The 27,477-nt window shown below is 33.9% G+C and overlaps 1 protein-coding gene across 1 annotated transcript; it reads right to left on the reverse strand.

Annotated features, from left to right (window-relative positions):
• Positions 1 to 8,665: 8,665 nt before the first annotated feature.
• LOC127739429 (NFX1-type zinc finger-containing protein 1-like) lies at positions 8,666 to 27,167 on the reverse strand. The gene is made up of 3 exons (XM_052251177.1): positions 27,064 to 27,167; positions 11,432 to 16,824; positions 8,666 to 10,102 (listed from the first exon to the last, which is right to left on the reverse strand). The coding sequence occupies exons 1-3, from the start codon at positions 27,159 to 27,161 to the stop codon at positions 9,900 to 9,902; spliced, it is 5,694 nt and encodes a 1,897-aa protein (XP_052107137.1). The 5' UTR covers positions 27,162 to 27,167; the 3' UTR covers positions 8,666 to 9,899.
• Positions 27,168 to 27,477: the final 310 nt, after the last annotated feature.

Consider the following 27,477-nt stretch of genomic DNA (forward strand, 5'->3'; position numbering starts at 1 on the left):
TGATGTTAACTGGAAAAATTTGATAAAAAATCTTGATTCTTATTTAAATAAATGTATGAATGTTGTGGATATTTAAGTATCACATTTTGAAAATAATTAGAACTAAATAAAAGAGTACAGAATACACCTATTTCTAGAATAAGAAACAAGTACTTGCAAAGCAGTTTTTTTTTGAACCAGCCAACAAAGCAGCCAACAATGTGGTGGTGGTATGACGTGAATACTACACAGAAGTTCTTAAGAATGAAATTATAAATTCTTATACATTCACCACATAGAGTCATATTGTAAACAGTCATATTATAACCACACCACAGCTTAAGGCCTCTTCGGAACATTTGAATGTCTGTGCTGTGTATTGGTTACCTAAACTACACAAAAAACCTGTAAAATAACATTTTTTTATCAGACTCTAGTATGTGTTTTACATCTAATCATTCAGTGCTTTTAACTGGTTCTTTATAAACTGCTACTAAAGAACTTATCGCCATTTTCGCATTTTGCGAAAAAATACAAATTGTGGCGATTAAAATTCATTATTGGCGAAAGAATTTGGCGAAAGAAATATATATAACGATTTGATTTCATCCATCTTGTTTATTATTTTTTTTCGGGTTTCTCGGACTTTACCTGATCAGACAATACTGAGAATTCACCTTGAACTAGTAAACTGGTCCGCCATTCCATCTAAAGCTTCGCACGGAAGGAACGGGTTGGTGCCATTGTCACGTCGGCTTTGATAGGACGAGTCTTACAAATCCAACGATTCGCTACAAAAATCGACCAATCAGGAAGCAGATCTGTGACATATTATTTATAGAATATTCCCACTAAATTCAAAACAAATAATGGCGACGTTCTTCTTCAATCTTCAATCTTCAATTTGCATTACAGTCAAAAAAAGCATTAGTTTCGATTAATCTGAAGGGAAATACACAATACAACCACTTCAAACCAGCTCAGATTCAATGTTTAAAAAGTGCACTGTCATCGGACACTCTTGGGTTCCTTCCGACTGGTTATGGCAAGTCACTAATTTTCGAGGCATTACCGTTGTTGCAGTCAAGTGCTGTGATTGTTATCACACCTCTCAACTCCATCATAACAGAGCAACTTGAACGATGTGGTGAGGATTCTGTCAAGTTTGATGAAACATTTGTTCAAAGTGGTTACTAGCTGTAACATCAGAGAAAATATCAAATACATCATTGGACATCCTGAGAACTTCATAAGCAAAAAGGTCTTCCAATTTTTTAGGAATGCACAAAGGCAATTGAAAATATCAAACATTGTTATTGATGAAACACATTGTGTTTCCCAGTGGGGAGATGGATTTAGGGAAAAGTTTCTTGAAATTATTAAGTTGAGATCACGCTTTCCAAGTGCTAAAATGCTTGCTCTCACTGCTTCAGCCACCATTAAAATGCAGAAGGATATAACAGATTTACTAGGTATGAAGTCATTTAAAGTAATTCAAGGAAATATTGACCGTTCGAACATAAAACTCGAAGTGAAAAGGAGACCAGCAGGATGCGATGGAAAAAGCAATGTTGAAGATTCATATGATTTTGTATTTGATCCTCTGATTGATGAACTTTCTTCACAGGGAGAAAACTTTCCAAAGACTGTTGTATATTCAAGGTTGAAATGGTGTGGTTATGGCTACGAAAAGGGACACAGACTGAGTACAAATGACAATGATCTGAAGCAGTTTATAGCACAGTATCATAGTCCATGTACCACTGAGGTATAAAACATTAATTTCATTTTTTTTAAATGATATATATGGGGTATTTGCCGATAAGGCAGCAATGCAACAACACTACTAAGAAATATACTTCTAGATAATATGAATAAGAAATAACTTGGTTTAGTTTATTTCATGTATTTGTGCTACTATTTCATGGATGAGAATATTTATGTGATATTATTCATGTCAAGGCCTTTTCTAGCTGAAAATACAGTACTGTAAGGGTATTTCTCATTGTTAAAGGTTGTATGGTCCATGTAAATGTAGTCTTTGTCATTTGAACTGGAGGATAATTGTCTCATACCACATCTCCTTATTTTTATATTGATGTCTTACAATGTCTTGATTGCTGTAATCATAGTATTTTTAAAATTTACATTAAATTATTTTGTTAACTTTCAGATGCGTAATAAAGTAATAAAGTCTTGACTAGTATGTCATATCCCAATGGACTAACCAAACTATTGTTTGCTACTGAGGCCTACAGCATGGGTACAGATGCTCAGGATATAAGACGAGTTGTGCATGCTGGTGTACCAACAAGACTTGAAAGTATGTACAATGTACATGTAAATATTTTTTTAATTTTTTCAATTAAATTGTGAAAAAATATTGACTACATGAGGATTTTCATACTTTCATGATTATTTTAGCTTTATATTGTTAACATACATGTAACAAATACTGATGAAACTTACTTAACAGATAGATAAATAGAGTGCATATAATGTTCAATACAATGATAATTAAATTACAGTCAACATGATAATTAAATGTCTCTTAAATTCTTACTGATGATAAAAACTTAAAAGAAGCCATCTGGACAATGATTTCATGATCAAAATAATGTACATGTAGATGATACTTATAGTAAAATTTTGTAATATTAAATTTGAAAAATAGAATGAAAAACATATCCACATGTTAATAATGGTAAAGAAATACCTGTAATATTCAAATCAATTACATCATCATCACAGTAATTGTATCATACAAATGCCATCAATGTACATGTAGTGTGCTTCAGACAAATAGATATGAAAAGTTCAAGGATCTCAAATGTACTTTTGCCTAAGGAAAAGAAATTGTTTAATTGTTTCCTTGGTTCTTTTATTTATAATCTGTTATATCTCCTGATTTTATATTAATTTTTCTATACATTTTATGGTTGTGATTGAGCACGATACAATGTATCTTTTTTATTTTGAAAAATCATAAGCTTTTTGAAACATTTTATTTAAATTTTAAGTTTCAATTAACATGAGGGTATATCATGTGTATATCTTCTTTATTATTTGTGTACCTCATACATGTACAATGTATATTTGTAGGTTGAATCAAGTCTACAAGGTGTATATAATTCACAACATACCGTACCTATTCTTGGTAAAACCGAAGCCAGTCTTTCATTTCTTTTGGCCTCACTTAAACTATTTGGTAAGATGACTGCAAGAAGTATTTCTGCTAAAAGTGGATTCTTGTACAATTACCTCCCAATTAAATGCTTGTAGATGTTTGAAATCTTTCTGCATTAGCTGACTGATTGTCCCATGCTTTCTTGAACGTAAAACTGCATTGTCCTGTGACAAATCAGCAAACAACAAATCCTTTACTGTCTTTTTCATTGCTGGTATGCCAAGAATTGATTTTGCCAGTTCTTTTCTTGAATAAGAGGCAGTGTAGATTGAATTAAAGCACATTCTGAATTGGTCAAAAGGTCTGATTCTAGACCTTTCATTCTTTTAACCACGGTCTCCAGTACTTCTGGTACATCAAACAATTTCTTTGCAGTTTCTTCTTTGGTGATTGTTGATGTATTTGTTGTTTGCAATAACTATGGTCAATGTTTTTACAACTGTCACTTGAGGTTTGTGCAGGTGTTTGAATGGGAGTTCTAAAACTAACTGTGCATTGTGACTTGAAAGAGCTGTATCCATCATCAAAAGTCTTATTCTGTTCCTTCGGTGTAATATGTTCATATTTTTGCTTAAGAAGTGGTGTTGAAGAAAATATAGGTGATATACCAGAAAAATTCAATTCATTCTGAACGTTTCTTTCTTTGAATGGAGTGGTCACGGCGACTGAATGGTCGTTTGACAAATCTGATTGCAAATATATGTGTTGCAACTCATTTAAAGCCTTCTTCTCTAATGAGAAAGGTAAATATACTAGATATACTTACTGGAGGTATGATGAGATGATTGAAGCTGTAAGTTTTCTTGTTGACACCGTTTATGTACGTTTTGCCAATAAAGTGTATCACCAGGTTGTAGGTATTCATATGGGCACCAATTGCGCCCATTTAATAGCTGACTTCTTCTTGTACTGTTATGAATTACAGTTTATGACCAAACGCAGTTAAGACCCGTCTAAATTGCATTCAATTGACAAATTCAACAACACGTATCTTTATCTTGATGATATTTTTTTCGTTAAATGATCAAGAATGTTCTAAATATACTTCGTGTGGGTTCGTGGTCTAGTGGTTAAGACCGATGGCTACAGTGCTGAAGGTCCCGAGTTCTATTCTGACTCGGGGCGCTGGAAATTTCAGTACATCAGATTTTCGCCCTCCCACACACATCTCTGGTTCCCAGACCGGAGTTTAAACTAGAATGGGTACTTTGGGGGCCTCGGTAGGTCAAAGTTGCCCCCTACTTTGACCTGGAGATCAATCTTCTTAAATCTCTGCGGTTTGTCTGTTCCCGCCGAGCAGCCCGGTGGTTCTCTCCGAGTACTTCGGCTTCCTCCACAATAATAACAGACTGTACGGTGTCCTAGCACTCCCTTTGTGTTGGGGTGGGAATTGTCCTTGTAAATATTGTTGTAAATACGTTAGTGACACATCTCCATTAATCCCGATTGGGAGTGTACACGGATTCCACTGTACCCTCGCAACTCTCGAGGGGTGCTCCATAATAACGAAGAGATCTACGCACATACATACATACATACATACAAACATACTGCCGAAATTTACCCAAAGGAACTTACTTTGAATAAACCAAATATAAACGGTAATAACTGTCCTTTCCTAGATTTAAATATTTCAGTATCACACAGGAAACTCTACACAAAAATTTACAACAAAAGGGACTATTTTTCTTTCCCTATTGTTAATTTTCCTTTTTTTTTTATGGGGATGTCCCTTTGGCACCATCTTACGGTGTTTATATATCAAAACTCCTTCGCTGTGCCCGTGTCTGTAGTGACGTTTTGGTTTTCAATGAACGTAATCTATGAATTACTAGTAAATTATTAAATGAGGGATTTCGTTAACACAAATTGCTTAAAACCTTTACTATATTCTTCCATAGCATATCCTAATTTTTACGGAGATGTTGTTTACCGAGCCCGAAAACGTAGATACGATCCGGCTAAACTTATAGATCCTTTGAATAAACTTATTCTCAAAAGTTACCAATTCAACATTGTAATTAGATCTTTGAATATTGTTTTATTGGTATAATTACTAAACTAATATTATTGTTATATTTACACATACATATGCACATTCACGGTTCTACAATCTGTCGATACCTGGTTTTTGGCATTGCACAAGGTCATGTATTCTCTGACTGTTAATGACGTCTTTACACTAAACCCATTGGATGTTGAATGTGTACTGATTGATATTTTAGTCTTAGATACATCCGGTTTTATTAGTTGTTATTAGCTTTGAACTAGCTGTCGGTAACTGGGAGTACTCTCAGATCTGTACTTAGTTTTTTTTGTGGGGATGTATAAATACCCTACCTCTTCCGGTCTGTGTTTTTGTTACTTGTTTTTCTGCTTTGGATCGATCTAACGAGTTATGCCATTTTCAACTGATTTTTATAGTTTGTTCATATGTTGTGCTGTAGCACCACTGTCCAAGGTTATGGAAGGTTTGGGCGCCCTCAAACATAATTAACGCCGCCACATTCTGTAGGAGCCTGTAATTCAGTGGTTGTCGTTTGTTGCTGTATATCATATTTGTTTTTCGTGCATTGTTTTGTACATAAATCAGGCCGTTAGTTTTCTCGTTTGAATTGTTTTACATTTGTCATTTCGGGGCCTTTTAAAGCTGACTATGCAGTATGGGTTTTACTCATTTTTGAAGGCCGTATTGTGACCTATAGTTGTTAACTTCTATGCCATTTGATCTAGAGTGTAGAGTAGTCTCATTGGCAATCATATCACATCTTCTTGTTTTCATATTATAGTTTTTTTTTAGTTTAAACACTCAAATTCAGTCTTTGGTTAAAGTATTTTAGTCATCAATTACTTTGTCAAACACTCATGGAATTTGGACAGAATCTTGTTTATGACCAAACGACCGTATACAGAGCAAAGTTTTGAAGGCACTGGCTACGATTACGTTGAAACGTAACGTAACAATAACAACAAAAAAATACTGTTACGTTGGACACTCATTACCAGAATGCTATGTTGGATTAGGAACCGATTAATTACGAACGTAACAATAATATGTGTGTCTATGGTTACGTTGATTTTTGTAATGTTTGATTTATCAAACTTTTATTATTGTCATTATTATTATTATCACTATTAAACAAATAATGTTAAAACAGTTTTGTTTATGAATTGTTTTAATGTTCTTCAAGATAATACTACAGTTTAGTAGTACCAAGACGAAAAATATAGTTCAGTGTAATTAGGAAAGACATTTGCAATGGAAAGAATCCGTTTTGTTTGCTTCCCTTCTGAAACAAATAATGTCTTTTTCAAGAAATTTGGAATCAAACTTTAAAAAGATAACTACACCATCCCCCTCCAAAAAAAGATGAATGGTCGGTACCTTAGCCCTGTTACAAGTTGATGTCTTTAGTCTGGAGGTGTATATATGAGCGGCTTCCCACGGAACCTTTTATGTCTATTTGAAGCTGTAGAAAAAGTGCGAAAACGTAATAAATAACTGCGCGCAAATGTAATGCACTGAGTTGAAGTTCATCCCACATCTCCTTTCCTTCATCCGGGGTGGGGTGGGGTGGGTGGGGGTCTCGGTGGTTGAGTTGTTTTAGTAATCGAAATACTGTATCACTAGAATTTCAACACCAAGCTTGTGAATCCGAATCCCGCACGTGGCAGCCAGGTACGCTCGACTCCAATCTTAATTGACTAGAATTGCCAGTTTTCCTACCAAAGGTCGGTGGTTCTCTCAAGGCACTCCGGCTTCCTCCACCAATAAAAACTGACCGCCACGAAATAGCACGACAGTGATGAAAGTGGCGTTAAACACCAATCAATTATTCAATCAATCATTCATACCGGTATAATAATGCATGAGTAGAAAATTTTATAGCTATTGTTATGAAATACCTTTTTTAAAATGACTGTGAATTTAATTGGTATAGGAATTGAATAAAGATAAAGCGGCAATTCAAAAAGAGGGAATAAGTATACAGGTATAGCTGTCTTTTGCAGTAAAAAGTGTTTTATCATATTTTCAACACAACAGGGAAATTTGTCAACTAGCTCCTGTATTAATGAATCTAAATCTTCCTCCGAAATGTTTGAAACATTGACATTTGTTAAACTGCACTTTCTCGTATTTTCTATAAATTGCACTTTCGGTAAAGTATCATAGGAACGGTAATTCTCATATTGAAAAACTATGTGCATATAAAGTAAACTATGTGCATATATAGATAAAAGTATGTGCATATATAAGAAATCTATATGCATATATAGAAAAACTATGTGCATATAAAGTAAACTATATGCATATATAGAAAAAATATGTGCATATAAAGTAATCTATATGCATATATAGAAAAACTATGTGCATATAAAGTAAACTATGTGCATATAAAGTAATCTATATGCATATATAGAACAACTATATGCATATAAAGTAAATTATGTGCATATATAGAAAAATGTATGTACATATAAAGTAATCTATATGCATATATAGAAAAACTATGTGCATATAAAGTAAACTATGTGCATATATAGAAAAAGTATGTGCATATATAAACATATTTTCACTTAAGGCAGCTACGGCGTTCCATATACATATATTAAAAAAAAATCGTCTTGTACCTGAGGTTGAAATAATGATTCGTGCCGTCCAGCAATAAGACCCGTGATGCTAAGGGGAAGGGTTGGTGTTCCGTTTGAATGTTCGGGGTGTATAAAACTCAGTCATGTACAGTCTGAAAGGGGATGATTCCCATTGTGATTTTAATGTCACTCTCTCTGTACGTAAAGCACTTAATTCATATTTATATTTTTATTTGTTTAAATTTATTCATGCTAACTTATATCCAAAGCGTTGATGACAAAGCTATAAAACATATATCACAATGCATAAACTCATAAACATAAACAACGACAATTGTTTGAAATGGCTAATTTAAAATTATGAATATTCATTCATAGTCGCTTGAATTTTAGTGATAAAAATATGAAAAAAAAAAAAATAAATAGTGGTATATATATATATATACCACTATTTTTTTATTTTTTTCTACATATTTTTATCACTAAAATTAAAGCGACTGTGATTTATTCAAGGTAGAGGTACCTTCTTTTCTGTTCTTTTCTGTTTTTCTTGGAACGTTCATGTGATACATATCATTTTTCTCTTTTAAAAATTATGTAAAAGACTATGCTGATCAATTTCATATATGGTTGCAATTTAACATAAAATACTGTTTCCTTTGGAATAAAATATTTTTCAAAATCAAAATTCATAATTATCTTTTCAATTTTTTTTTTTTTGTAGAATAAATTTATTTCTAGTGCATACTTTATTAATGGTATTTTGATAACATCAATTTTATTTGTTTTCGAATGTTTTCTAAACCGATAACCATGAAACGTGACGACAGAATTATTCACAGAACATGTTATTTTTATTACTTATTATTCTTGGTATATACTTACATATAACAGACAGAAAAAGAGCATCATATGCATTTTAGATACATGTATATACACAATAACTTATATAACTAGGGAAAATGACTTAATTCATTGACAGCCCATAAAAGCACATCAAGACGCACTTGATTTATTGTTTGAACACCTGATCTAATTAGTTACCATTTAAATTAAAAAAAAATATCCTTCATTCCCTTTAATATTCCAGGCAGATTATTGATATTTCTGGAGTAACTTGTTTTCATATTTTCATCAAATATTTATTTGCAGATTATTGATTTATATGACTTACAGTAAGCTCTAGATATTTCCTTTTGTCGTCCTAAGGTCAAGGAACTGTAAATGATTGATCTCACATATTTCTTATAAGATTCTGCATACAACTTGGATATTATTAGTTTTAACTGGTTTTGAACATAAAATAACTGCATATTTGTACAGAATACATTCATAATGAGTATTTCATAATGATTGTTGTGTTAGTATAACTTTCCTTATTTAAATATTTTTATGATTTTCTTTTTTGGTGATTTTGTGTTCTTTGAATTTAGTAATGAACTTATCATGATATCTCAGAAAATGTCCTGTAAACATTTAACTGTCCGTAAAAATTCCAACTAAGAGCAATTTACAACAGAGACTTGCCGAGCAATTTGAAGAATACATTTTATTTTAATTTTATATTTAATTGAATATAATGTAGATTGACGATATTCTAAACCGTATATTTGGGTAAGATGTATGCCCAAAAGATCTGTTTGCAGAAAGGAAAAGTTATTGGCATATTCTATCAAATTACTTCTTATAACTTCATTTGTAAATGTATATTAGGGAGCTACCATTTGATTTTTATGGGGGGTGGCTAGGATGAAAAATTTTGTCTTGCCTATTTATTTTCCCCTCTATTCGGTCCTGCCTTTTTATTTTTCACTCTATTCGGTCCTGCCTTTTTTTTTAGTTTATCCTGACTTTTTTTTTACATAAATTGTCATCCTGACTTTTTTTTTGCAAATAATCTCATCCTGCCTTTTTTTTTACTCAAAAATCCTGTCCTGCCTATTTTTTTCAAATTTCATCCTAGCCCCCCCCCCCCCCCATAAAAATCAAATGGTAGCTCCCTTACGTATCACTTAAAACATCTAATAACAAATCCTATTGTATCATAACAAATTATCTATAAATGCAAAGAAAAACATATGTACAATGTATATGTTGCATCACGTATATTTGAAATCACAAAACATTTTTGTGTCCATAACTAATGAAAACGAACTTCAAATGGGTCATAATTTCCCAGATCCACTTGAGTCGACAATGCAACATGTGTGGCTCCATCCATACCTGGGGCTAACGTAACATCATCCCTTGTTTTATATTTTGTTCCGCCTATGCCAGAGTTACAATCAGGACATCTAGATTCTTCTGTTTCTCCGCCACAATCGCCGATGGCATAAATATGCCCTGAAAAATACGAATCAGTTGCAGATAAAGTTTGTATTTTAGAAATTACTGGTTTAGGATTCAATATTAAGGGAGCAAGTGTTTATCAGGTTTATATTGAGAAAAGGGAGACGAAAGATACCAAAGGGACATGAAACATGTTATGTATACAGTTCTCACCGAATATATGAGCGTGTTCGAAAGCAGCTGAATTACGATATTGACATTATTTAAATGGAACATGTGTATTCTTGATGTTTATGTTGGTAACAAATCATGCAATTGTACTTAAACAAGATTGTAAATCCCTGTTGCATGTGTAAACTTTGATTTTTCACTTTATGACCGTTTTCCTGTTGATGCTCTTCAATGAATTATGTTGTTGGCTTCCAAAAGTTAGTTTCAAGGTAACTAGATATATCGCGTGCACTGAAAACACGTTTTTATGAATAATAAGAAATCTATGAGATAGAAGTTTTAAATAAAATATGAAAAGATGGGTTTTACAATATGATTTAAGAAAATAAAAAGAAAAAATGGTGTCACCGAACTTGTTTCCTTGCTATAAGTAAAAAATTTCACTATCATTCCTGTATAAAATTTTTACTACAAGAGTGGTCTCCCCTCAAATGGCCGTTGAAAAATTGATGTTAAAAAACAAAAATGTTTGGGATTTGTTTAAACATTTTGGATAATGCAATATATCACTTATTTTTCTTTATACAAATAAATAGTCTTACACATAAATTGCTTGCAAATCTGTCTAAAAATTTGCAGATTCAGACAAAGAACTATACCGATTATGTACTGCAATTGTACAATCCAAGATGGTGGTATACAGCGAATCTACCTTAACTCTCAATGTGGCTACTTAAATATACTTCCATGGCTTTCAAGCTTTTAGGTCTGAGCGTTCCTGATGAAGGTAAATCTAGAATTCATAAAGTGCTATTTCATTCGTAATATACCTTTACTTGGTTTGTTATGTCTTTGTATGGTTTCTGTGGTTAACATATAGCAATATTTTACTTTATAATGTCTAACTGCCTTGTCCCTCCTTTGTCCTGAATAAACAACTTTTCGTCTAAAATGTTTACATTCGTATGCATAAATGTTAAAGGATTTACATGAATCGATGACAAAAATTATCTACCAAACAGAAATTACCGATTATGACAACTCATTGGATTTTAATATGAGTAACACAACAGCATTGGAACTGCAATCCCTTCTGGGTTACACGAGTTCTGTCTTCCGCTGATTCTTTTTTATTGCCCCCAAGCTGTTGTCCATTTATGTTTACCATTTGTCATATGATTTTCGTGAACATAATTTCAGAAAGTAACTTACCCATTTTACATTTGAACCAATGACCTTTCGTCAACCCCATAACGGTAAAAATTTGAATCCTTTTTTCCTCTGATATACCAATCGTAGTTAAAGGTATAACATCTTTCAAAGCTGTCAAAGTCGTCTCAACCTCACGTCGCCTCTGTACGGTTAGCCTCTTTCTGTCAGTTAAATATTGTTCAGCTAGCATTAATTCAACACTTAACTCTCTGGTCAAGGATGTTTCAAGAAACACATTCATCTCTTTGTACTGCATTAACTGGTATAGTAGTTTTAGATGATCAAGTTCATTTTCGATGTCAAGACCTTCTTGTTGTGTAAAATATCGTCGACGTATCAAAATAAATTCATGTACAGCATTCAGCTGATCCAAGGCTTTTTGATACATTGCATCATAGCGACCTGACCGCCTTTCATTTGTTTCAAAGTTCTCTGTTAATTCATTTACGTATTTCAAAATCTTTACTTGTTCAACAATTGTTTTCAGTGTGTTCTCGTCTACGGCTCCTGTTGTTAGTTCATTATGAATTTGTTTCATTTTCCTAGCATCTGTTTTCTCTAATTCTGATATACCCTGTTGTATACTCCTTTCTGTCGCTTCCATATCCGATTTGCTTACTAGAATACGCTGTTTTACTACTTCAATATTGTGCAATGTTTCTTTTATGATATTTCCGTATCTGAGATTTCGTCGAATGGGAGTTTTACATTTTGGACACTCTTTCAATTTGATTTGTTCGTCTTTTATTTCATCCATCCATTTATCCAAACCAGTTACTTCTATGGCATGTCCACAGTCTTCAAGCTGCACAAATTTTGCATCAGTATAATCTTTTGTTCTGCAAAAAAATAAAAATGCTTCATTTTCCGGTTCACAGATGCGACAGACTTTTGGACATGGTTCACCGCATAATCCTACACAAGGATGTTGACATCCAGGAATACGTTCCTTGCACGGTTGGTTGCATCTCGGTCTTTCGCAAGGAGAACTACAAATCTGGTCACATCTGTGATGTTCACATTGCCATTCGCAGTTCTCAGCGCATGGGCTACACTCCTCTCCACATTGCTTACCGCAATAGTTGTGTTTGCATCGATTTTTGCACTTTTCTTTACAAGGTGGACAATTATTACATTTTTCTTTGCATATATGCTCGCATATCAATATTCTGTTACATACTTCCTTACAGGTTTTGTGAAGACGTCCATTGTGACACTCACCGCATGATCCCTTACACTTATGTTTACATTGTAAAATTTCCCCACAAGGCTCTGGGCAAAATGCTGGTTTAGAATCCAGCAAGTGACAAGGGATTTTTGTTGAATGGTTGCACTGGCCAAGGATCTCTACTAGCATGGTACACTTATCGGTATGGCTATCTCCACAGAGATTTTGACATGCATGACCACACGAAAGGATTTTAACACATTTCCCCTCACATTTAAAGTCTGCTGGTTCTAGATAACACGGAACATTCTGTGTATGTCCACATTTCGGCATACGCTTTGGTACATTGACCTCACATGTTGCACAATCCTGATTACATTTCAGTGGACACCTGTGCCCCCTACTACACGTTTTAGTGCATGATTTTTTACATAGAATGTCCTTGTGTTCAAGATCTTTGATGTGACAAACACTTGGACACGTGTGCCCACATGTAAGACGATATTCGCACGGACGTCTACATCCGCCGCCAGGCGATCGCTTGAAATCTGAAGGAAATTCTGCGTTAACTACAGAGTCGTCGGCATCCGGGTGATTTTCGCAATGTAGACGAAGTTTTTTGCCAAAGAATCTGTTTTTCCTTGCATGATCAACAAATTTTCTCCATAAAGTGCTTTTTCTTGAGAGCATTTCAAAATTACCAATAACGTACAGACCTTTCTTGGCACGTGACATTGCTACGCAAACACGATTGTCTTCCTTCAGAAAACCAATTGTTCCATCTTCATTGCTTCGCACAAGAGATAGCAAAATTATATCATTTTCTTCTCCTTGGTAATTGTCAACTACTGTTACACGAACTCCTTCAAACTCTGCTTTGGGCATTCTATATTTCAGTTCAAAAAGTTGTCCTGAATATGTTGCTAATACTGTAATTTGTGACGGTAAATAACCTTGTAAAAGGAGATATCTGCAAAGCTCAACCAGATACTCCGCTTCATGTTTATTTGAATGGCTTCTGAGATCCTTTTCAGGAGATTCCGTTTCCCTATGATCGATAAAATATACGTCTTCAGATATTCCACTAATTTTGTCATAGGTCTCAACGACCTCATGATCTTTCAGGTTCGGATATATGATCTTCATCATGTTTGATATTTTTCGACGCATTCTATGTTGATGAGCAAGACACTGTACATCCAGTTTATTGTTTGCTAATCTTTCAAAAAGAGACAAATCAAGATTGTATTCACGAGCCAATTTATACACCGTTGGTTTTGGTTTTAGTTGTTGGTGATCACCAATCAAAATCAAATGCTCACATCGTTTACTGAGGGTTGTAACCACGTGTCCTTCGAGCACTTCTGCTGCCTCTTCCACAATAATTATTCTTGGTCCTATTTCTTGTAATACAGAATGATATCTGGCTGCACAAGTCGTGGTCATACCAATAATTGTTGAATTTCTCATAATAGCTTTATCCTCTTGCATCAGTATTTCATGATACTTTCTACATGATCGCTCGAATTCAATTTCTTTATCGCCGATTTTTTCTTGCAGATTGTCACAATAGACTTTCAACCAGTACCTATACATACGCCATCTTTCTTCAGGCAGTAAATCCCACATGTCATAAACATATTCGTCGATTTCAACATCTGTCATGCGATCGGTGGATGACAAAGACTCCCTTATCTTAGTCTTCAGTTGTTTATTTTTCTTTTTGGGATTCTGCCAGCGACATCCTTCTCTTTCAGGTCTTCTAAAATAAAGATCTAACTCGGATACATCTAAGGCGACCAATGATATATTTTTGCTCAATATTTTATTTAACTTATCCTCAAGTGATTCCTCTTCCTCGTCGGATTCTTCCATAGAAATCTGTCTTTGGGCTATTTCAACATCCCTTTCGTCAAGTACGTTGATGAAATCATTTGGTCTTCTCTCATTTTCATTACGGTTTTCCTCTTCATCTTCGTTTTCTCTACCATTATCTGGTTCAGGGACCACATCACGATTAGCAGCTTGATCTTTGTTTTCTTGACTTTCTTTGGCCTCATTTTCAAATTTAGGTTCGAATCCTAAAAATTCACCATAACCAAGCCATTCTAGTACAGCCGAGGTTTTCTGTGGTTTCTCCCATTGAAAATCGTACCCATACATATCACGCAAGATTGCCTCATACCCAGAAACAAGTTTTTCATAAAAGTCTCCCATTACATGTTTAATTGCGTCCTCGTGTAAAATTTCTCTTTTTGCTTTTTCAATTCGATCAGCAATCTTGTTGACCTTTACCTGCAGAGAGTTCATGTTGTGTTTAATTTCCATTTTACTAGAGTGAATTTCAAGAGGTACCTCCCTATTTAATCGCATTGTCATTCTTTTACTGTTTATGCTTAATGGCTTCATTATTTCGCTTGAACTTCTGCTGCCTAGTCGTAAAACATCACCACTGTAGCATTGTACTATACCTTCGAGAAACTGATCTAGGGCGTGGTTAGTATAACAAACAACAAGGATTGGACGGTTATCTTCAGCTCCCGTATCTGGATTCGTATTCCAAATATGCCGGTTATGAAGTAGACTTTTTATAATTTTGTGTCCGATATATGTTTTTCCAGTTCCAGGGGGTCCCTGTATTACAGCCAGCTCTTTAGATAGAGCCGTTTCTAACGCTCTGAGCTGAGATATATCTAGATGCAGAAGTTCAGGAGGAGGCCATGATGTTCGATCTGCAACATTTATATATTGAGCATCTCCGGATTTTACACTGAAAGGATATGCTTTGTTCGGTTCATTATGTTTCCTATCATCCAAAATAATGTCTTCGTCTACTAGGGGACGTAAATCAAATTTTGCATCCGGGCTACGCCGTAGGTATGCAGGGTTTTCAACATTAGGCAGACATTTGACAATATATTTTTCAAATGGCAAATCTCCTTCGTGAACATTTTGTAAACCAAGAAGTACATGTCTGTAAGCTTCGAAATATGCTGTGGTTTCTACCATAACGAAGACTGTATCTGGTGGTATAGATGACACTTCTTCGTAATCTTTTTCAAATTTAATATCTAATAGTCCTTTGCGGATATTATCCAAATTTCTATTTGAGACAGTTGCAAACCAGACTGTCCTGAAACTGTCAGAAGATAAACAGATCAATGACCCATAAATCAGATGTTTACTTTGTTCCCAGCGTATTCTGTGCATTCCTGGATAATTAAAGCTTATACGCCGACATAAACCATGATTATTACATATTGGACTTATAATTTGAACGTCACGATAAATTCTTAATTCATGTAATTTCGTGTCTGGTTTCATGTCGTTCACTGCAGCCATATATTCTCTGATACCATCACGTAACGGTGCAATAAAATCCTCGCGTAAAAGACGGTACTGAATGTCTAAATAATGATCTAGATTGTCATAACCTCCGAATGTTTTGTTATGACGTAACTTCGAAAGAGTTTCTGATTGCACTTCTTCTGTAGTCGGAAAAACAGGATAATCACGGAAATCATCATCTGGTTCTTCTTCGCTTTCGTCGTCACCTTGGTCTTTGAGATGTGATCTTTTTTGTCGTGTTGTGTCTTCTCTGTTCATGAGTTCTTCATACATACTCCACATATCATCATCTATAATGGTTGTATCGGATTTTATAACATTAATGTGGGTGTCAATGTAAGATAAAATTCCTTTAATTATAATGCGACATCTTGGCAGTAGTGATTTCAACTTTGTGAGAATGAAGAAGATATCGCGTAAAGTTGACCTACTTTCAATTTGTACTCTTATGGTTGGGCTCGCATCTAAGCCTTTTACAAATTCGACGAACTGATACAGGAATTCTGATCTCTCTACAGTCGTGAAAATGTCTATAACTTGTTGTGGTAAAGATTCGCATTCGCAGCATTTAGCGAGACATCTTACCAGCAGCAAAAACATTTCCTTATTTCCTTTAAAGGTCGTTTGGTCTAATGCTTTCTTAAGTGCAGAACTGTATTTATCAAAAGTTAACAATATTGCATTTGCTTCCTTCCCTTGCAATTCTTCTAATTTTCTGTATCCAAGTAGACGTTTCCATGGCACATCTTCTAGTGTGTCATGTTGGTGCTTTGGTACTCCACGACTATGTTGGTGATTTGGTACTCCACGAGTAGGTTTGTGCTTTGGTACTCCACGACCACGCACATGTCGAACCCCTCTCCCTTTTCCAATGCCCCTACAATATAGATGGCTTGTTATAAACATTATTTAGTTTCCTATAGGTTTCAAATATGTGTTTAATAAAAATAAATTATTGATGCATCTTAAATTTTTTAATAAAATCGACGAAAATCATCTATCATTTATTGGATCGATTTGTGTGTGGGGGTGTATTAACTTTAACCCGACGTCTATGAGTATGGGTTTCTTATTGTCAGAATGAGTGATATATATCTAGGTAACTATAAAACATGTAACTACATTTGCATGTCATTGTAGCTTATCTATATATACAACATACACAAAGAGACGTCCGTTTGAATATATGATTACTACCGGATTTGAGTAGTCCAGAGAGGACAATATTTCTTGGGGAAGTCATATGATTGGTTCTATCCAAATGTTCAAAATCTGCATCTCAACATCCCAAACATCTAACATCAGTTCTGTTATCAGTAAGTCATGTTGAAATGTGATAACCAGCTCAGGTTAAAAATTAAAACGTAACCTTGTCCTATGTTTCCAATTTGACAAATATCTCAAATCAAAAAGCGTAATGTCTGTATGGCCTACCGCTAAAGAGATAAACAAAGAAACCAATAAGAAAAATAAGAAAGGGAAGATTACTCCTATATAATACACTCAGACACTTGTCAAAATTGTAAAACGCATCCAGAGGATATAAAGTACAATAAAAAGAAAATTGTCGATATATTTAGTTTCTGTAACTAGTATGATACAATAACAAAAAAGGGTTAGGAAAGACAAATCTTACAAACAAAAGTGTTGAGCTCCAAACACACATAACAGTTCGATATGTTACAGACCAAACAACGTAAAGCTGCTGTTTTACGAACAAAATTTAGACAAAGGACTTTCGATTGGTGAAAGTAAAAGAAACTAAAATCAGAACAAAATGAAAAGGTCTTTTAATGGAATGGTAAAACAAATAATAATCATAATAATCAGAAAAAAATCGTAAGGTTTTTCAATGGAAAAGTAATAAAGACCTTAAAAATGTCTCTGTCAAAAGGCAAATACGAAATTTTGTTTTTAAGTACTGTTATAAGCGACATAGAAATGTGTTCTGTCTTACTGACCTCATTCATACATAAATCACTGTGAATATGTCTATGGTGAAAACTTGCTGTCGGAACAACACGACCTATACAAGGTACGAAAAAGAGGAAGTTCAATTATTTTTTTTATAATAAATTTTGCTAGCTATTTAACCCGGTTTAACCCACCATTTTCTTCGGAAAATGACTGTACTAAGTCAGAAATATGGCAGTTGTTTTCAGTCGTTCCATTGGTTGATAATGTTCGATTTTGTCCTTTTATTGGACTTTTGTTACATGTTTCTATGGAAGAATAACCGAGCTAAACTGTTTTGAATATGAATAAAGTGAGATGTGAATATACGTCATTTATACAGCAACCCAATAACACAGATCAAAAGACATGTAGATGTAATTTATGGTTGACAACAAAAGACCAATGTCTAAATAAAATATAATGAACATACCAAGCTCTAAATTGCTTATGGTATGTCATTAAAAAAGTTCGAGCAGCAGAAGAAAAGAGAGAAAATAAAGATTTTATATCTTATTATCTAGAAGAAGTTGAAATTGTCTTGTGTACCCTCTCACAATATTTTCATCTCAAAATATACATTATGTTTTTTATATAGACATTATAAAACATGCAGTTACACAGTCCAAGGTTCAGTTGGTGTATACCATAAACCACATTTTGATGTCAGAGCAAAAATATGTATAAATGAAGTTTGTAAACAGAAGTCTCAGCAGTGATTTTAAAACAAACTATTGTATTAAAATAGGCATCAGTATATATTTGATTTGAGTAATATAGATTCTTTGGTATAGAAAAATGTAAAACAAGGCCTTTTGGTCCATTAAATTTAAAAATCAAAAATGATAAATTCATATCAAACAAAATCCTTCAGATTTTCACAATACATGTCAGATATCAGTACTTTTATTTTTGAATTTTTCTTACTTAATGCGCAGAGCAAAAACTTCCAAAGTAGCCTCATTCTGAGATCTTTAATTGATATTTTGATATGAGACAAGTCTAACCCATATTTTGGTACAAGATTTCGTTTTTCTTTTAGGTCCATTTTGATCATATGGTTCCTCGAGTATTCAAGTATTTATACATCATTGGCTATCGTTTGTCGTGGTATGAGGACTCCTGGTGAAGATTACACCAAAATGCGCATCCAGCGCATCTAATTTATAAAGTATTATTACCATTTTGATGTCCTTTACAAACATGAAACACGGATAAGTATTATTTCTAGGTAGCGTTTGGTTCGTAACAAATTTTACTAAAACACATGTGTAAAATTACTGTTTAATGTAAAATACTCTAATGTCAACATTTTTATGATGTCATGGTGACATTGTAACTGACATTTCTGAACTGAAGTGAACATCATATTAATTTATTTTCCTCGAATGTGACCTACCGAATAATACTTGATGAAGACATAATTATGTTAATTATGGACCGATCTTGCGAGGGACTTTAAACATGTAACAAATCTATATTTTTTTTTCTGAAATAGTTTTACTGTTTCAATTTATGTGTTTTTTGTAGACGCTCGTACAAGAGTATTTGACGCAGAAGCATATTTGTGAAACGGAGGTAGCCGCTCTGGATGTTAAAAATTCTCACCCCTAAAAGGACTTATGTTGAACTGACGTGGTCTGTTATAGTGGCACATTTAGTAAATAAACTCATCGTCGATCCACATTCGAATGCACAAACGAAACTCTATGGTTCGACAGAATGATAGTTTATATTTGGTAAATTCATACAGAACGTTGATACGTATTATTTCAAAACGACTGAACGAAATGTAGAATTTAACATACTCGTGTCAACTGAAATACTACACTGGCTGCATTCAAGCAGATCATAACAGCCGAGCAGAGTAAAGAAATTACATTATTGAAAAAGAGACCACGTTGGTTGATAGATTTATATACGTAGCTAAATATCAAAAATGCGACAATTTTTATCGACGCATAGTTATCTTATTTAACCCATGACCAGGAATATGGATGTTACAAAGGACATTTATAATGATTTCAAAGAACATCAATCAAGACTACACGTTAACATGGATATAAACCGATATGGATCGTATCTATTCAAGTTCTAATTTATACAGCGTTTCATAAGTTATTGTCACCATCAAAAGAACTTAAGACAAACGAAAAGATTAAAATTGGAAGAAATGCAAGCATACATCAAAACGGACAGTTCATGTTTGAATAGGTAACACAACGGGTGCAACATATGGATCAGGATCTGCCTACCCTTCCGGAGCACCTTAGATCACTCCCAAATTTTGTTGGGGTTCGTGTTTTTAGTTTTCTATGTTGTATTTTGTATACTGTTATTTGTCTTTAGGACTTTTTGTTTTTCATTGTCAGTTTATTTTCGACTTATGATTATGATTGTTCCTTTGGTATCTTTGCCTCTCTCTTTAACATAAGAAACTATGCAAAATGAAAATGATAAACATAAATTAACAAAGGACTACTAGCAGCTACTTCGTTACTGACATGCCAACTCAAGACTTCAATCAAACTGATTGAAAGATCATGTCTTCATCATATAAAAATCAGCCAAAATCCCTCTCGTTAGGGATTAAGTATCATGCCATCATAAATTATACGAGAAGAACATAACCCGTATCATGATTTACATAATCTCGTAACAGTGCGGACGAAACCCAAACTTTTGTTGTTAATAATAGCGAATTATTTACCTTTAACATGTTTGTCATCGACTGTCGATAACAATGATTTCACTTTTCGATACATAAAATAAAATTTTCTTTCAAAAAAATTTCAAAGGAGTTTGTTTTAAACATTCTTGTTATCATTACACCAAATAGAAAAATAAATGTGCAGAGCTAATATCATTAAATTATTGAACAATATATTACATGTAACACATTTATAATAATAAAAAACCCGCCCACTCAGAACAAATCAGTGGTGTGTGTATAATCTATGAATTCAGGAATACGGTTCTGCCATCAAGCATGGGTTTTTATCACGTAAAATGGTTAGCTGAAAAGTTCCAGTTATATATGTAACACTCCCAAACGTGTCCTTCCCCCCAAACGTGTCCGATTCCCCCAAACGTGTCTATTCTCCCCAAACGTGTCCGTAATATTCAATATTCCCCAAACGTGTCCGATTTCATAACCCCCAAACGTGTCCGATAATTGTTATTCGCCAAAACGTGTCCATTATTACACGCCAGAACGTCTTACGTCTTTTACCGCTAATACATGCATGTCCCAAATCAATAACGTTTACGGCAATTCTATGATGGGGGACAAAGTTGATGAAGAGGGCATTTATTAGCATTAGTTTGTTCAATGCCAGTTGTTAATGATTAGCATGAAAAAAATATTGCAAATTCAATCTGTAACATATGAATTGACTTTTGACTGAAATTGATTATTGTCACCAAGTATTGCAAGTATTTCATGCTCATTTAGAGCGAACATACATATAATTCTTGTACTGTTGAATAAATCGTTTAATATGTAAATTATTTTGTACTAGTAAACTCCGTTGATGCATTTTATATTACTCCAAATATTGCACTTTTATTCAGCAGAATTGACTTCCTTTCTTTCAACAGTTCTGATATTTTAAAAGCCATTAAAATCATAAACTGGGAATCAGGTTTTTCAATAGATTTTAGGTTTCGAACATCATTAAAGACACACGAACAAGAGACATAACGTCCAGTGCCAAATATTTAATGCATTATTTGAAAGATATCATGTTAGCAATAAAATACATTTGTCATTTCGGGGCCTTTTATAGCTGAATATGCGGTAATGTTCTTTTATCATACCGGAAATTTAAAATAAAACCTAAATTCTAACGGTTATTCGGGATAAACATTAGTTGGGATTTTAATTTAAAAAATTCAAGAGCGAGTAAAAACGATTTTTTATGACTTCAGTAAGAAACGCGCAGACAATGAGACATTCTCCCTTCACGAGGTGTCTGATTTATTATCTTTACGTATTTATGATATTGACACGAATGATAATTCCAGTAAAAAAATATGGAAACATTTGGGGGATTGGACACTTTTGGGTGTTTTTTTTTAAATGGACACGTTTGGGCGTTTATACAAATGACAAGCTTTGGCGCTGTTTTACAACTAGATATGTTTTGCAGTTCAGTGACGTCGATGTAGACACGTTTGGGGGAATCGGACACGTTTGGGGGGAAGGACACGTTTCTGAGTGTTACATCATTAAAGACACACGAACAAGAGACATAACGTCCAGTGCCAAATATTTAATGCATTATTTGAAAGATATCATGTTAGTAATAAAATACATTTGTCATTTCGGGGCCTTTTATAGCTGAATATGCGGTAATCTATGAATTCAGGAATACGGTTCTGCCATCAAGCATGGGTTTTTATCACGTAAAATGGTTAGCTGAAAAGTTCCAGTTATATACATCAAACTAAAATGTATTATTCTAGATAATTTTCAAGTCCTAGTTCGAATGCTGAGTCAGTCAGTAGAATGTCGGACCAACTACTTTGAATTTAAAGATTCTTATTTCAAAAAATAAATGCAAATAGTATTAAGCTAGGGCCAATTGCGTGTACGTTGTACTGTCCAATATCTTGCAAGTACGAAAAAGACCGTACGAAAGTATTGTTTATTTATTCGTTTTAATTGCACCACGACTTAAAGTTTACCATGCATTCGTTCTAAAAATAAATACTTTTGGACAAGATAAAAGTTGAAAGATACAAATTTTAGGAACGACAATTGTAAAATCGCGTTGAAGTCCGAAAAAGGTCATTGTTTACACATTCATTACTTTAATTTATATTTTAATGTTTAAAGAACGTGCGATATGATAGTTACTAGTAAATAATTTGATTATCGATTATCGGTGTAGAATGTCAAAATATTCAATGTTTATCAATACGTGAGTAGCATTTTCTCCCCAGTTATTTTTTTTTTCAGTCGTTGAGAAACCTTTGGCAACCCTGTTCGTTTAAAATGTCCCTTGTTAAAACAACGTATTAAGTGAACGTAAAAGACAAACGGTTACATGATCTGACCCAGTCAAATGGTAACTGAGCGCGCCAATGAAAAAGAACATTGAAATATCTGACTTATACATTTTATATACAAATAAGAAGTTGTTGTAATATTACCAATGAGACCAATAGCCACCAGGGAACAATGACGAAAATTTAGTACGAATTCCGTACGACAACTAGAAAACGTCAACTTGAAGAAATACCTGGCTCGTAGTTGAATATAAAGAAGATTCACTTTGTCGTGAACCATAGCCCCTTGTTGAAACCTTACCTCGACATGAATACGAAACTCCTGATAAAAGGAAATATATACTTAGAAGGAACATTTATATATTGTACATTTTGAATCGGTTTCTTTGCATTGTCGAAGAAAAAGTTGGTTCGTTTATCTTAGAAGCGATCTTCAATTTGGGCTTGGCCACAAGTTTCAATATCTTATTCTTGTTAAATATACACCTGTCTCAATATTCCACTGTCTATCAAAAGATTGTTGCTTCATTAGCTAAAAGATTCTTTTTCTAATATTCTGCAACAAATCTATAATAAGATACTTATTAACTTTAAAATATTCTGTAAGTTGTATATTGTGTACTAACATGCACTAACCATGACAGAGAACTGCATAATACTAATGTTAAAAAGACAGGGATAAGGTACAATCTGAACAAAATATTATAATATGTAAAAAAAAAATGTAAGTTACGACAGCAAGAGTCAAGGAGAGAAATTTCGATGTCTTGTTGCTATACTGTTTACGCATATTTTTTTTATGATTATTTATATTCATGAATTTTGCGGAAGGTATTTTTTGTGAAGATAAATAAACGAGAATGATATGAAGCTTGTGTGCAAAACCCTTCAATCAACAGCATTCGGATTAAAAACTGTACATGTATGTTCAAATGGAATCAGAAAAAAAAAAAACTCATCAAAGAAAATGAGAGCATCAAAACTTCACTAGTGATCAGTACTAAACGCTAATTAGAAGTAAAAGGTAAAACTTAACAAATATTATAAACAAAGCCAAGCAAAAGTTGCACTTGTATTGTGTAATTTATATCACAATCGGACAATGCCTCTATCTAACAGACGACTCTATTGGTGATTGAATAATCATACATAAATTGCAAACAGTTATTCTGGAGTACTTATATTTACAACCACAGTTTTAACATTCTGACTTTATACACCTTATTAGAGGTCGGACAATTTTTATCCAATCGTATCAGATACGTTGACGTTTACGTATCTGTGGAGGGAAGCAAGACAACTCGCCCCACTGGAAAATCGCCCCACACCAAATCGCCCCACTTTTTCACCAACTCGCCCCACTTTTAAAAAAATCTCCACACACCAGTTAACCAACTCGCCCCACTTATGAAATAGGGTTAAATCCCGTTAAATTTACTCCTAACAACTCGCCCCACTTATACAATGGGTAAAATCACGATGAATATATAATAAAGGTCTGCCAACTCGTCTCACTTATGAAAACTTATCCGTTGTATGCCATATTTGTGTATTAATGTTCTTGTTTCTAGTGTTGACATTTCATCTTGTACTTCGTTTTGTGTAATCATGTCAGTGCTTGTCATAATTGACTTATTGTGCAAACCTATCATCTGAGAATAAAATTATGTAAAAACCCATGATTCTTGACTTATCTTGTAAAACAGTGATCATATTTACCAGAAACGATTACTATAGTCAATACAATCGTACTTCACAGAAATGCAAATACTTACTTCTATCTGCTTTCTTTCAACCAAAAGAAAAGAGTCAAAAGAACAAGATGCATGTCCAAGGTTTTCATAAGTATTTAATTCATAAGTGGGGCGAGCTGGTAGGCCTTAATTCAGAACAGTTTAATTCTTTTATTCACAAGTGGAGCGAGGTAGCAGACCTAAATTCAACGGAATTGCATCCTTTTTCATAAGTGGGGTGAGTTGGCATGACTAAATTCATCGTGTTTTTTCTATTTTTTATAAGTGGGCCGAGTTGACAGACCTTTATTCAGCGGGATTTTAACCCTTTTCATAAGTGGGGCGAGTTGTCAGACCTATTTTCAATGGGATTTTACCCTTTTTCATAAGCGGGGCGAATTGGTAAACAAGAGTTGGGCGATTTTTTAGAAAGTGGGGCGAGTTGGTGAAAAAGTGGGGCGATTTGGTGTGGGGCGATTTTCCTGTGGGGCGAGTTGTCATAGATTCCTGGGGAGAGTATACTAAAAAAGGTAATACCCAGATTGCGAATATTACTCGATGTACTCGTTTTTATGAAGATCAAACTTGGTAAACGTAGAACAACTTGTTAATTTGCATCCGTTTAGTTTTGAATAACTCACTTTCAGACCATAGTTGCAAATTGTCATCATATTGTCGTACTAACCTTGTTAACAAATCGTAGAATAAGTGCATTCAAATGAAGTGAACGGTTTATAAGGATTGCGTTTACAATACACCTGAACAGACAAACATGAATTAATGCAACAGTATTTTACCGACGTTAAAATCTCGTAAATCGATTAAGAAGACATATCAAGATAACAAACAAATCATGAGGGTATCGCAGGAACTCAAAAAGGAGCGAGATCGGGTGCGTCGACAGGGTAAGTGTTACCTGCTATGCAAGCATCACCCGTCATGTAAATTCACACTTAGTCAAAATGTCACAATCGTTAATAGGAAACAATTGGTAAAATTACGGATCAGACGACTATACTAGTATCTTAAGATTCTAGTTTGAAGTCGTCCATCTGTGTCAATATTGCTTAAAAGACTAAGATATGAAGTAGACCTTCTAATTTCGGTAATATCTATTTAATTTCAAGTTAACTGGAATATATGCGATGTAAGCATTCATTGAAATGTTGGTTTTTGAATGAAAGAACATCATCAACATGCAATATCTTAGTATCTAAAACTGAAATTAAAGAACTTTGCAAGATACTTGTTTGTCTTTTGAAAGGTTCTGTGTAAATTCTGCTTCATATGATTACAAAAACAAGTTGACCAGTAGTAGCGCATAATTAGTACCCATTAGAATAATGACTGTCTGCTGATATATCAGACCACCAAACGCAACACAAAACTCCTGCATTTTGATGATATCATTTTCGGGAATTTGTGTGGTTCTTCAAAAAGCAAGATTTACACGATCCTTAAAGAAGAAATTTCTATCTACGTTACCCATTTTTGTAGAAAAACAAAAGCTCTGTTTGATGAAACAATGTAGTCGAACTTCAATTGAGAATGTTAAATAGAAGTGTAAAGCGTACACCAACAAAATGTTCTGATTTTACGGCAAATTGTAAAGGCTGAAATTTAAGATTTTGGACGGTTTATTATAACTCATCACTATATTTCTGAAGGTGGCTGACCATCTTTTACTGTAAAAAAAGTCATGGGGTAAGAACTTTAGAAATATGTTTAGTGGAATATTTTGACGACCCGGCTATCTATCGTTCTTTATAGTGATTTTTGTGAAGTTCATGTATCCAGAATAAAGATAGAAGATTTTTAGTGTCCTTTTGGAGAGAAGGATGGATTTGTGATTTTCTAAAATCTCCTCTTTCATGAATGATGTAGGGGTAAATATGTGATTCCCAAGTTTGTTTGAATTCCAAGTTCTTCAGTGGGGAATTCTAAATAATTATGTTTGCATATTTTAAAAACATTGTTTGAGATGTTTAAGCTGCTGGAACAACAACATGTTGTCGCGAATAGAGGATTAATTAAAACGAAAAAAAATCACCGATGTTCAAATCTCGCAAACCGATTAGGAAGAGACAAATCAAGGAAACAAGCAAAAACTGAAGGAATCTCATCCACACTAAAAGAAGCGAGACCGGGTACATCGATAGAGTAAGCGTCTCTTGATTTTTTTCCGGAAAAGAAAGGCGAAGAATACCACAGGCACATTCAAACTCATAAGTCGAAAATAAACCGACAACGCCATGGCTAAAAAAGAAAATTGGAAGTTTGTTCTATCACCATGCATAGCCGTATTTGGCACTTATTTTTGGTTTGGTTTTGGTTTTGAATGTCCTCAACTTTGATTTTGCCTTCCAACAATTTTGATTCGAGCGCCACTGATGGGCCTTCTGTAAACAAATACTAACCTTATCCATACTTGACTTTGTTGAATATCTGTAATGGTTTCATAAGTGTTGTCTTGGGATCCAGATATGTCATTTCCGCTTTTCTCTTTTACGTTCATTTCTTTTGCACCATGAGAATGCTTAAAAAAAACAATAATGGACAAATAATAAATTTTATCATTGGAGTGTTAAAAGGTGCGAATAACAGTTCTTTAAATTTTATAAAGTAGACATAGAATAAAATAATGCTTACATGCAGCTCCTTAATTTAAGAAGATTACAATTAATATCCATGAAACAATCAAATCAACATTAGCTATAAAGCTCTGTATTAAACACACATATGTACATGTAGGCTTTTATTTCCCAAAAATTCCAGAAATACGGCCAAATTATTTCTGGTATGTCTAAATTGAACAAATGTATACGATAAGG

Source organism: Mytilus californianus, unplaced genomic scaffold (genome assembly GCF_021869535.1).
Source record: "Mytilus californianus isolate M0D057914Y unplaced genomic scaffold, xbMytCali1.0.p SCAF_4, whole genome shotgun sequence".
In the NCBI taxonomy this organism is placed as follows: Eukaryota; Metazoa; Mollusca; class Bivalvia; order Mytilida; family Mytilidae; genus Mytilus; species Mytilus californianus.